This window comes from Cyprinodon tularosa, unplaced genomic scaffold (assembly GCF_016077235.1).
Source record: "Cyprinodon tularosa strain WSP-4 unplaced genomic scaffold, ASM1607723v1 ctg116, whole genome shotgun sequence".
NCBI classification, from domain to species: Eukaryota; Metazoa; Chordata; class Actinopteri; order Cyprinodontiformes; family Cyprinodontidae; genus Cyprinodon; species Cyprinodon tularosa.
Genome location: NW_024037959.1, coordinates 1,161,243 through 1,174,164, shown reverse-complemented (window position 1 = coordinate 1,174,164; position 12,922 = coordinate 1,161,243). Strand labels below are relative to the sequence as shown.

The following is a 12,922-nucleotide window of genomic DNA, read 5'->3' as shown; positions in this document are numbered from 1 at the left end:
TTTTACATAGAAATAACTTAAAAAATAGTGAAGAGAAGAACGAAATGTATGTTTTTAGATGGAATGTGATGTGACGTCACACACCATGTCTTTGCGCTGTTCTCTAGTCTCTTGTTTACAAGCCTGGCTGGCCGTAAGTGCATGTGTCCATGTGAGTAGATGCCACCCACAGCTTAGCCCTTCCCTGTCTGGAAAGAGCAACATAACATAGCAGTAAAAAAGCCGAGAGCTTTCCCAGCAGATTGAAATGTTCAACTGAAGATGACCAATTTACAGGATGAAGTTTACATGCTAATAGCAATGTTATGAACAATCTACATCTTTGCTAGATGTTTCTTCAAATGATGATGCTGTTTTTTTGTGTATATATCCTTTGTATATAAGCACATATGAGACAACAGGTGGGGAGGTACAGCTGGAGGGTAGGTAAAGAAAGACGTCACTCTTCACACATCTTGTTTTGGTCTACTGACAGTACTTAACCACCCACTAGGTGGTGAAATTAATTTTATTTGTCCTCAGAACCTTTATAAGTAGAAACACATCTGCCAGTAAACTGGTTACCATTATACCTTTTAGCCAAATAAAAAAGCTCCAATGCCATGAGATCTTACAAGAAGACAGGCACCTTGAACATAACTCACTGCAGGGATGCAAATATTTGTAGTGCCAGGCGATTGGTCTTTTGTGCAACATCCCTCCAGTTAACTTTTTTTCAAAACGTTTGGCATGTGGGAGAGAGCCTCCTGTCCAAATAAAGGATGAAGGGGGAGCTACAGTATAATGGTGTGGACCTGTTTATTTTCCCAAAAGTCCTTAGTACCACATTAGAGTTCATGGAGTGAAGAAGAGTAGAAATACCCGGAGATTTAAGAAAATGTTGGTTGTACTCTGTCAGTATACTGAAGATGCCATGTCATTTGGTCTTTCAACAGGATAAAAACACTATGTCATAAGGTCATCACAGATATTGCCAGTTCACTGCTCAGACCTTAATCCTCTAAAAAGCATTCAGGTGAGAGGAAAAAACATGTTTACATGAGAAAGGACTCAAAATGTTGTACAATATAAAAAACAAAAATTGACGGTGTATTGGGAGTATTGATACCATCAATATCACTACTTCTAGTTGGTCAAATTAAATGTATTTCCCAATGTGACATTAGGCTAAAAATACTTTTTTTTTTCATGTTTCACACATCTTAACCCAGGGTACTGTTAAAAGCGTCTGTCCATAGATTTATTTCACTTGATCCTAAATACTCTGATCACCTCTGCTTAAGTTTGCTAATATCATTCAGTCAGAAAATGCACTTTGAAAGTTAATAAATGTATCAAGTTATTAATCTGCCTCAAGTCCACACACGCAATGAATAATTCTATGAGCAGCTTTCCTTCATACAGGTGCTCATAAACAACTCCTCATGTTTAGCATGTTACATGTGCAAATAGAGCACTACGGAGCCCCAATAAATCACACACGAGTTTTGTTCCTTCTCTGCGTGCGTTTGGTTTTATATTCCAAATCATGCATCTAGCCTCCCTCCTCCTTGGGTGTGGACCTGTTTCTGTGCAACTATTTTTACTTTGAAGGCGTTGTCCACCAGACAAAGCAACTCACCTGTGATTGGCTACTTTTAAGTAAATCCAGCATCCTTAGTTGTGATGCGTTGCCAAGGTAACCAGCTTAAACTGTCTTCCCGTTTCCTGGTGACGTTTGAGCTAGCTGGAAATATTGGGTTACTTGACCAGAACTTTTTTTGTAGATTTCCTATAACCTTTTTGAATTAACCCCCTACAATCAAACAGAATTCTGTATTCATCAAGACAATGTATATCTAATGATGACTTTGCTTACCAACTTCCAAATCTTGAAGAGAAGCGGTTATCCTGAAGTAGCTTCGCTAGTAGAAAGAAGAGTACAGCCTCAAGAGGCGAGATCTCCGGAAAAGTAGCCAATCACATGCAGGTTGGTTTGTCTGCTGGATAACACCTTCAAAGTGACGAAAGTTGACATGAGTGCACAGGAACAGGTCCACATGTGCATGTGGTTTGCGTGGATATCAAACCACATGCACGCAAAGAAGAAATATGCACTCGTGTGTGATATATTGGGGATCTGTAGTACTCTATTTTCACATGTAACACACCAAACATGCACATGAAGAGTCGTTCATGATCATCTGTATGAAGAAAAGCTGCTTGTAGGAGTATTTACTGCATATGTGGACTTTTGGCAGAATACTGTCGCTATAGTAATGTGTTAAACCCATAAGACCCATCCATCCATCCATCCATCCATTTTCAAACACGCTTAATCCCAAGTGGGGTCATGAGGGGTGCTGGTGCCTATCTCCAGCTGTCAATGGGCGAAAGGCGGGGTCCACCCTGGACAGGTCGCCAGTGCATCGCAGGGCAACAGTCATGTTTTTGAACTGTGGGAGGAAGTCAGAGTACCCAGGGAGAACCCATGCATGCTCAGGGAGAACATGCAAACTCACCCATGAGACCATAAGAGATTTTTTAAACCAAAGTATTCAAGTAGGAGCTCATAGGATCTCAATCTTTACTGGTCAAACCATTGGGTGTAAATCCTCTCTGTTGAAAAAAATACACACCAGCCCACACACTGAGACAAAAATCTGTCCGATATGTCACTTTGAGAGACAGTGACATTCTTGGGGAAAAGCTGTTTGGTTTACTTTAGAAATCACTGTACTGCAGACAGGACTTTTCCACAGCATTGCTACTTTGTGCACCGCTTCTCTTAAAGGGCAGCCAGCTCATCTTTTTTGATGACTGACAGTAGGATTTGTGGCAATAATGTCTTCAGGTGCCAGCGGACTGGGATTAAACATACTTCAATTTTAAAAACGGCAAAGTTGCCATGACAATGACCTTCAGTTTTTAGCTCAGATGGCGGACATGTGGCAAACCAATCCGACGGGAGCTTTTGCCATGATTGTGCTTTCAAATCCTGTATTGAATCTAAACCTGCCCTTGCATATGTGTGTGTTGGTGGAGAGTGAAGATGATATTTCAGCAATAGCTAGGCAGTGCATAAACAGGACAGCCCCACTTCAAAGTGAATCACGAGTTCAACTAAGGAAAATTTCAAGACACCTGCACATAATCCGGGACCCACTAACCCTGCATCAGAACCGTAAGTGTTAAAACAACTGCATCTGTTTTCAGTAGTCTATCCAAATAAACCTGATCAGGGCTGATGGGGGGCCTTATTGCACATTAGGACTTGGAAGTCTGGACCAAACAAGCCTCATAGACTCACGGTTTGAGGTCAGTGTCTATCCCTCCACAGGGCAATGCCTTCACACTCTCACACCTGCCTGTCAAAGGAGAGAGGGGTAAGACATCACAAGAGGGAGCACGAGAAAAGGGAATACAAAGGGATTTGTGAAAAAAGGAAGAAGCAAGGGGGGAAAGTGGTTACATTTTTTTTCTTTTTTAAATAAAGCCCAAAGCCCACCAGACAGCAATAAAACTGTACAATGATTATCACTATTGACTAAAGCTAATCTCTGCTGAGCCCATGAGGCGTGGTCGGTCGATATGAACTGCAAGAGTTTTTTGAATTTGATGGCATGTTGTGACTCAATACAGGAAGTGTGACTAGACTGCCCCACAGTGGAGGATGTGAGTATTGCATAAGAATGAAAGAGGTGAGATGGGGGCATAGAGTAATGGCCCGCATCAGTAATGAAGGGATCCTACACGAAACTGTAAAAGTATTGAATTTAATTTAAGTAATTTACAGACCTGGATAAATATGGCACATCTAACCTCTGTATAGGAAAATATTTTTTCCAACCTCACTTACCTTTTCCATCAATCAAGGTTGAATTTATGCATCTTTTCTATTGATCTAATATCCATGTATATCCATCCATAAACCTGTCAGCATGTCTGCTTATTTTCCTATAAAATTAATCTTCTTGATAAAATCAACAGCATAAAACTAAATTTCTAATGCTCATCAAATGTGGTTTTATAACAGATAAACATTGTTTAACTTTAAGCCTCAGGAGAGACCTTGACTTAAACCTTATTGAAGATTCGATTTAGCTCTAACTTTTTGCCAAAGACTATCGAGTGTGTATCTGTATATTTGATCCAGCATGTGTTTTTTTATTCCTTTTACGTGAAGATAATGTACAAGTTAAAACTGAATAATTAACACAATGAATTCTTGTTTTCAGAAATTGTTGCTTGTATTGTTAAATTGTCAGACATTGACATAAATTATGATTAAACCTTTAACCATACTTGACAGCAAGGACATGAGCGTCTTTATGTTCTTACAATAGTTTACTCAAAATATTCACAATAATAAATGCACAAAGACTAAAGGGAAAATGAATATTCTATCCATATAACATTCACAATTTAGTTAGTTCAGATTGATAACTCTAAATTTGCATAAAGACACAGTCACACCATTTAAATGCATGTATAATGCATATTAGCACAAATATTTCTGTAGTTAGAAAATGTAACCAACAGATGCAAACAGTCTCACCGTTTGTGTCATCCTGCAGAGGGGTGTGTTCAGATTCTGTTTATATTCCTCTCTATTCTTTAAGAAACTTGAAAATGAATAAAATTAACCTCATCAGAGCAACACCTGCCCACTTCGGTGTAAAATGATTACACTTCAAGAGCTTTGACGTGACTCAGGTTGGTGATTGGCAGGAAAGAGGCTGATGACGGAATAACATGGAAGCTGAGTAAAACTCCTCGATGCCCTTTTTAGACACAGAAACATTTGATTTTGTGTAAATGTGTTCAAATACAGTGATTACTTTAAAATGTGGTTAAATTGTTTTTAGAATCCAAGATGATGAGTGGAAAATCAGAACTATGAAGTATTTGCACATAGTTATAGGCCGTTTACCAAGGATGTACGAAGTTATGGGTGGAAAAAAGTAGTAGTGTTTTTGGCATTCTTTTGGGAGTAAAGAATTGCCATCAGTCCACCCCTCACCTGTTGCTGCACAGCTACCATTTTTTGTTCTTTTGCTTAAAGGGAAAACAGATTTGTCTGTTTCCAAATATTTCCAGTAGCAAAAAAAAATAATAAATACTGGCATGGTGTGAAAGCTCCCCATGGCTTATAAATGACACTGTTTCAGAAGCATATTTATCAGAATGTTGGGACCCGGCCCAACTTATAACCCTGTAGCCAGTAGGATTTGTGATATTTCATCTACAGCTGAACAGCAAAAATAATAATAATAGTAGACTAATAATAATCTTAGAATATTTATTTGAAAAATTTTACAAACCATGTATTGAAATCCTTTGCTTTTACAAGCCTGGAATTGAACTGTTCCGCCTGTTAGGTTTAAGTGTACTGCTTTAAAATCTTGATTCAGAAGTTCCACCTTAAACCCGACGCTGGACCCCAAACATCAAATATATTAACAATATATTTCCAGGGCATGCTCCAGACCTTTGTTTTTCTTTACAGCAGCGGCTACATCACCATATGAAGGTCCCATCAATGAATGCAAGATTATGTAATTGAATGTTCTTTAACATTGCTATGCAAATAAAAGGATACTGTGATGTTTTTACTTAACATTATCAACCTGTACGGTATGAATCTCACTCTGGACAATTTCTAGTTGCTTCTAATGAAAGCCGATTCAAGATACGGCCAACTGACAGATTTAATATGAAACAGTTTATGACCATTGATCCATATATTATCTTGATGCCTTGCACTCATATAAATACTGTAACCAAAGTAAAGTGGAGTAGTGGTAAGAAGAATGTCATTAAGTGTGAAAATAGGCAGTCTCTTTGGCATTTTGTTGGCATTTCTATGTTGAATTGATTCTTGTTGGCATGGTTAGGTTGTCTGGTTGTCTTGTGAAAAACAAAGTCAGTGCAAAAGCAGCAGAAGGGGCAGCAGCCAATAGCTGAGTCCCAGCGGCGGTGAGGCGAAGCTTTTAACGTTGCAGTCGTCGCTGTAGCAGCAGTGAACTCTGACTCCTGGGGCTCTGTAGCCCTGACTGCTGGCCTGGCTGCAGAAAGACTTGTAGGAACAAGACTTCATCACACCACCTAATGAAACACACAGAAATACATGTGAGAGACGCATCCATTTAACGGCTGTCTCACAGAAGCCAATTAGAACGGCAGAACTGAAAACAGCTGTTGCGATAAAGCTCCCCGTTGCTACTGACAACTAATGCACACATTTACAGCAGACTCAAGTAATTTTCTGGGATGATAAATATTTTAAAATCTTTGTAGGTTGATAAGAAACTACTGTCAACTAGCACCAAGATATGAACCTTTCAATCAAACATAGGGACACTGGACTCTTAAAGTTAACTAAAAGCTATTCTCCTACATTTTAAATATTGCATGACCATAGAGACAAAAAATTAAAAAAATAGTGAAAAATGTATTGATAATGCATGTCTAAATCCTGGGGACATTTTTTTATTTTATTTAATAGGTTGTCTCTGGGGAAAATAATATCACATTTTTTCTTATTGCTTTGCTGTGCACAGTGACAGACTGGGAATAAAAACAAAGACAAAAAAAGAAATAGTAAAACTTGGAAATTAAGTCTAATCCACTAAATAGCATTGTTTTGATTTTGTGTGATTTCCTTAAATCTTTCACTTCTCTTTTTCTATTATGTGCTTTTGTGCCAAAAATAATTTCTTTGTTTCTTTAACACATTTAACCCGGTTACAAATGCAGGTGAGGACGCTGTGGCAGGTTTACTATGAGGAGATGCAATAAAGATCTGGAAGCATAGGAAGGTGTTCCTTTTCTCGTGTTCAGATCTAAAAATGTGTTTCCTCTGTTCTTTTCTTCCAAACTTTTCCATCATAACTGGATTTGGACATTAATCCTAAAACTCAGCCTATATTTATTCTCAAGGCACGGACCAGTTAAACCTTTAATAAAATGGTTTGACTTTTATCATTATTATGAATTTACACTTCAATTTTTAAAAGTTTATGAATCCAGTATAATTAACATTATTAGATTAATTATTTAATTCAGAAACAAATCTTATTTTTGAGAGATATATAAAGGTCCCCTAATTTAACAGATGAGATCTAATAAGAAAAGAAATGATTCATTAGATTGAGTGATGGATAGATTATGCTGAGAGATTTATAAAACTGTGTTATAAATATATATTTTTTTATTTGCTCCTTCATTGTGAAAATAGAATAAAAATAAAGATAAGGGTCAGTATTTCTAGAGCCATGGGGTGTCCTTATTAAGATTATTAAGGGTACTCGTCAGGTAGAGGCAAAAAGCTTTTTCTTCCCTGCAAAACCTCAGACCCCCTGCTGACTGGGATGTTTCTGCAGACAACAGCTGGGCCGATTTTAACAAACACTGTCATATACAGTCATGTGCACACATGCATGACAAACAAAACAATCTTTGAGTGTTTAAACACACAAAAAAGCAGAAAATCTTTAAGAAACATGACTTACTGTCATGACCCACCACCACTGCGCAGGCATCAGAGTAGCTGGGACAGGATTTGGAGCCTTGCCGGTTACAGTCATCATTGTTTGAGCCCATACAGGTGTAGCACTTTAAAGCCTCACCTAAACAAGAAAGAGAACAAGTTAAAACTGAAAGTTGGTTGAATTTTGCACAATATGCAGACATTGTAACTTATATTCAGTCTAAAATAGGCTATAATTTGTGATATACTCCCCTGACTTATTCTATAGGAATGGAAATGCAAAACAAAAAACTCTATTTATTAGTGTAGAACGCTACTTCTACAGAACTTAAAGAAACCTGTATCCAGTGTCCCAATCTTAAGGTGTTATGCAATTCTATATATTCCATATTTCTAAAGTGGAAATGAGTAAATGTTAACCAGAGCATAAAAAACTGTGAATAATCTTAAATGAAAAATTGGCTTCACTGTCATGAGCTGGTGTCGGATTCTGTCCATATTATTTTTTTACGCTTTAATGCCCATTCCCTATTGAAAGGATATGCATTAAAAAGAGTAGAAAACTTTCTTTCTTAGGATATGTGTCAAACTCTGAAACGGCCGCCAGTACAAGGAGTAGATGACAGAAATCTAAAACTGGCTCCTGCCCATATGATGACCTGTGACATAGGTAGCTACTAGCTGAACCTAACAGCAACATTTTCACCTACTGTGTACACCTCAAGGTGGCACCCAACCCAACTGAAAATGTATTGTTCCCTTTTTTTATTTTCTAAGCATGACAGATAGTAGCAGAAAGCGATATTGCTAATATTAAAAGCTGCTGCTGACTTTAAAAATAGTTTATAAGCCAGATCCCTTCTTCAGCCTCATCAGTGAACCATAATATATGGTCATATTTTCTTACAGTGAAAATGCCCTGCACAAAACTGGGTATGTATATAATGCTATTTTAATTCAAAACTGCGTTTTTGCTCTGCTTTCCATAAAACTCAGCTTTTCTAACTTTGCTTGTTCTGAAAGTAACAATACTTTTCTTTCAATTATTCACTCCAATCAGAAGCACTCCAAATGTTATACTGTCAGAACGAGTTTCACACAGGAAGATAATTGGTAGTGAATTGCTTTCTACCTCAATCTCCTGTGTAAATACTCATTAAATTATCCCCCAGGGCTAGCTGGAAAATGCTATCAAGAAAATGAAACTCTAGTTTTTTTAAGGAGAAGTCCTCTCTGGTCCTAGTCATGTTAGTGCAGAGGTCTAGTCCTAGCTACCACCCTTCAAATTCTAGATGCCTTGTTTCAACACACCTGAACCAAATTAATGGTTCATTACCAGGCCTCTTAAGAGCTGATCAAAGAATATAGCCTACATCCGTGCTACTGTAGCAGAGGGGCACCCAAAAGTTGCAGGATGGTAGCTTTCAAAGACACCCAGGCTTTAGGGCTGCTGGTTATTGTTTCACCCAGGAATAACTAATCTAGACTTATACAAAACTAAAACACAGAGATAGTTTAAAATTGTAGGTAATTAACTATCACCTGTTTGAATAAAATATACTTTATCTTTAAACTACTGTTTGAACTGTCTGTATAACAATTTAACTGCACTTTTCCCTCAACAGTCTCTAAAGTTAGGATTGATTGGATAATTTTACAGAGAACATCTGCTGGTAGCCATTTTTCTCTTGTAGTTAACATAGTATCCAGGACATGGCCCAGAAACTCTTAAAGCTGCAGAAAAGGAGAGTTTACTCCAAAGCAGATGTAAACCGTGACCAAATAAATTTCCCCAACGCGATACCTCCATCCTTTATTCCGACAGAAAGTGTTTGATGCGTCTGGGCATGCAAGCAGTGAGACTAAAGAGAGGAGACAGTATTAATTAATCCCTTCCCTCACACAAATCTTTCTAAATCTACCACAAAGTTACAACAGTTATGTTCCTGTGATAAAAATACTTTTTTAAAGAACCAGTCTTTGCACATAAAACACTTAAATAGCATCCAATTTCTTATTCTGAGAAGCAGCTATTGAACTGACCTTTGAAATGCTATAGATTTAAACACTTCCTTTTAAAACCCTACATCCCTTCCCTTACAGGTGCTGGTCATAAAATTAGAATATCATGAAAAAGTAGATTGATTTCAGTAATTCCATTTAAAAAGTGAAACTTGTATATTATATTCATACATTACATACAAACTCATATATTTCAGATGTTTATTTTGTTTAATGTTGATGATTACAAATGACAACAAATGAAAATCTCAAATTCATCATATCAGAAAATTAGAATATTACTGAAGACCAATAAAAACAAAGGATTTATAGAAATGTTGGCCAACTGAAAAGTATGAACATGAAAAGTATGAGCATGTACAGCACTCAGTATTTAGTTGGGCCTCCTTTGGCCTGTATTACTGCAGCAATGCGGCGTGGCATGGAGTCGATCAGTCTGTGGCACTGCTCAGGTGTTATGATAGCCCAGGTTGCTCTAATAGTGGCTTTTAGCTCTTCTGAATTGTTGGGTCTGGTGTATTGCATCTTCTTCTTCACAATACCCCATAGATTTTCTATGGGGTTAAGGTCAGGAGAGTTTGCTGGCCAATTAAGAACAGGGATACCATGGTCCTTCAACCAGGTACTGGTAGCTTTGGCACTGTGTGCAGGTGCCAAGTCCTGTTGGAAAATGAAATCTGCATCTCCAAAAAGTTGGTCAGCTGCAGGAAGCATGAAGTGCTCTAAAACTTCCTGGTATGTGGCTGCGTTGACCCTGGACCTCAGAAAACACAATGGACCAACACCAGCAGATGACATGGCACCCCAAACCATCACTGACTGTGGAAACTTTACACTGGACTTCAAGCAACGTGGATGAAGTGCCTCTCTTCTTTTCCTCCAGACTCTGGGACCTTGATTTCCAAAGGAAATGCAAAATTTACTTTCATCAGAGAACATGACTTTGGTCCTGTTTCTCTTTAGCCCAGGCAAGACGCTTCTGACGCTGTCTGTGGTTCAAGAGTGGCTTGACACAAGGAATGCGACAGCAGAAACCCATGTCTTTCATACGTCTGTGTGTGGTGGTTCTTGAAGCACTCACTCCAGCTGCAGTCCACTCTTTGTGAATCTCCCCCACATTTTTGAATGGGTTTTGTTTCACAATCCTCTCCAGGGTGCGGTTATCTCTCTTGCTTGTACACTTTTTTCGACCACATCTTTTCCTTCCCTTCGCCTCTCTATTAATGTGCTTGGACACTGAGCTCTGTGAACAGCCAGCCTCTTTAGCGATGACCTTTTGTGTCTTGCCCTCCTTGTGCAAGGTGTCGATGGTCGTCTTTTGGACAACTGTCAAGTCAGCAGTCTTCCCCATGATTGTGTAGCCTATAGAACTAGACTGAAAGACCATTTAAAGGCTTTTGCAGGTGGTTTGAGTTAATTAGCTGATTAGAGTGTGGCACCAGGGGCCATCAATTTTGAACCTTTTCACAATATTCTAATTTTCTGATATGATGAATTTGAGATTTTCATTTGTTGTCATTTGTAATCATCAAAATTAAACAAAATAAACATCTGAAATATATGAGTTTGTATGTAATGTATGAATATAATATACAAGTTTCACTTTTTAAATGGAATTACTGAAATCAATCTACTTTTTCATGATATTCTAATTTTATGACCAGCACCTGTATATTCCAGACAGACAGTCTTGAATGCTGCTTCATAAGAGGATCAGAGCCAGAGGCACTAAAAGCTTCCAACATTCTTAGTAGCAGCACATTTCTTGCATTTCACAGTGTAAGTCACTCCTTTAACCTCAAACGTGTCTCTCAGACACATATGCAGCTTTGTCCTCGTACAGATTTAGTTCAGAGAGATGGGACAGATCAAACCAGCAGGTCAACTCTGTCACTGTGCGATCAGACTCACTATAAGACAAAATGTACAACTTCCAACAGTATGATCAAACAACAAGCAAGAAACATAGATTTTATCTTTTAAGGTTATTTTCCGGATGCTTGTTTATTTTGCAGCTTATCAATGATCATCTGTGTTTTGGACTAGCATTAAACATCCCCCACTGAGGGTTGTTGACCCCAATCTAATGCCACTGCACGGCCGCTTTCCACACATGCTAAAAGTATTAGTCTCCAGGCCTGTTAAGAGATTAGCTGATTTGACTGCAGCCTGTTAGGAAAAGATGATGAAATGGAAGGAACAATGCAGTTACTACAATTGCAATATATACTCTAATCAAAATAACAAATAAGGATACAAATATCATATATATATGTTTTTGTGTTTGATACATTTTTTTATACTTTAAAAAATAGTACTTTTCCAAGAAATTAAATAAATATTCATATAGTTTTACCAACATCAACATGTAAAGGGAACAAAAGTACAGAGAAGCAAAGGCAGAAGAAAGGCTGTCTGATTAGAAGTGGTAAAATAACAGGTGGAGACATTTTCAGCTATTATTTAAACAAATACCAAAAACAATATGTTAAAAAAAGAATGAAATTGAAGAAGAATATTTCTTACTGTAAGTTGGCAACCGGACCACGAAAACCAACAACAGCAGAGAGTAGTGGACAGTTCTCATGGTGCTACCGGTCCTTGCTCCTCCTTATCACACAATGAAAAGCAGGTTGTTTGCTCTCTAAGCCTTCCAAAGTTAATCTTGGTACTTAATCCAATATCTGCTCCTGCCTAAGCAGTGGATGAACAGCTCCCTCCTAGCTTTGCCAAATCATTTCATCATTTTTATTTATACATTTTTCCTTGCAGTTTGAACCAGAGTCACCTCCAGTATCGATACTTCACATAGCCTTTCCTTACGTACTTAAAAAAAAACTAAGTAGATATTTCCAGTTTTAAACAACAGGTAGATCTTCATTAAGAAAAAAATAAAATAATGTGTGGGAGTCAGTAGTTTTTCTCATACCAATCAAACCTCAACTCATCCACTGGATTACCAAATGGAGAATCAAGATTATTCCCAGCAGAGAATGTGCCTTCACTGCTCTAGAATCCAGTAGAGCCGGGTGTTACATCACCACATCCGAAGCCTACCATTTGTGATTGATGTATGACTTGGATGCAGCAGCTCTCCCATGAAAACTCATTCAATTAAGCTCTTTACACACTGTTCTTGGGCTGAACTTAAAGCCACTTGAGGTTTGTTGTTTGACTTTGTAAAAAGTTGATTATCTTTGTGCACTGGGCAGCATCTGATGCATGTAGAAAGCCAATAACACCATTTAAAAAAGGAACTTTAGAATATTTTAAATAACAAAAAGCTACGTTTTGAAATATAAGATATGGATGTAAAGTCAAAAAGAATGTTTAGGAAGGGGAAGATTTTTTGTTCTGATGAAAACGGACAACAGCTTAAATTAGTGTCCCCTGAATACAGACATGCCAGCTGGAGGAGTAGTGATCAAT

General features: G+C 37.9%; 1 protein-coding gene across 1 annotated transcript; it reads right to left on the bottom strand.

The window, feature by feature from the left end:
- Positions 1-5,264: 5,264 nt before the first annotated feature.
- Positions 5,265-12,139, bottom strand: ly6pge (lymphocyte antigen 6 family member pge). Its single transcript, XM_038307197.1, has 3 exons — positions 12,020-12,139; positions 7,494-7,610; positions 5,265-6,087 (listed from the first exon to the last, which is right to left on the bottom strand). Exons 1-3 carry the CDS (start codon positions 12,078-12,080, stop codon positions 5,906-5,908), a joined length of 360 nt encoding a protein of 119 aa, XP_038163125.1. The 5' UTR covers positions 12,081-12,139; the 3' UTR covers positions 5,265-5,905.
- Between the last annotated feature and the right edge of the window lie 783 nt (positions 12,140-12,922).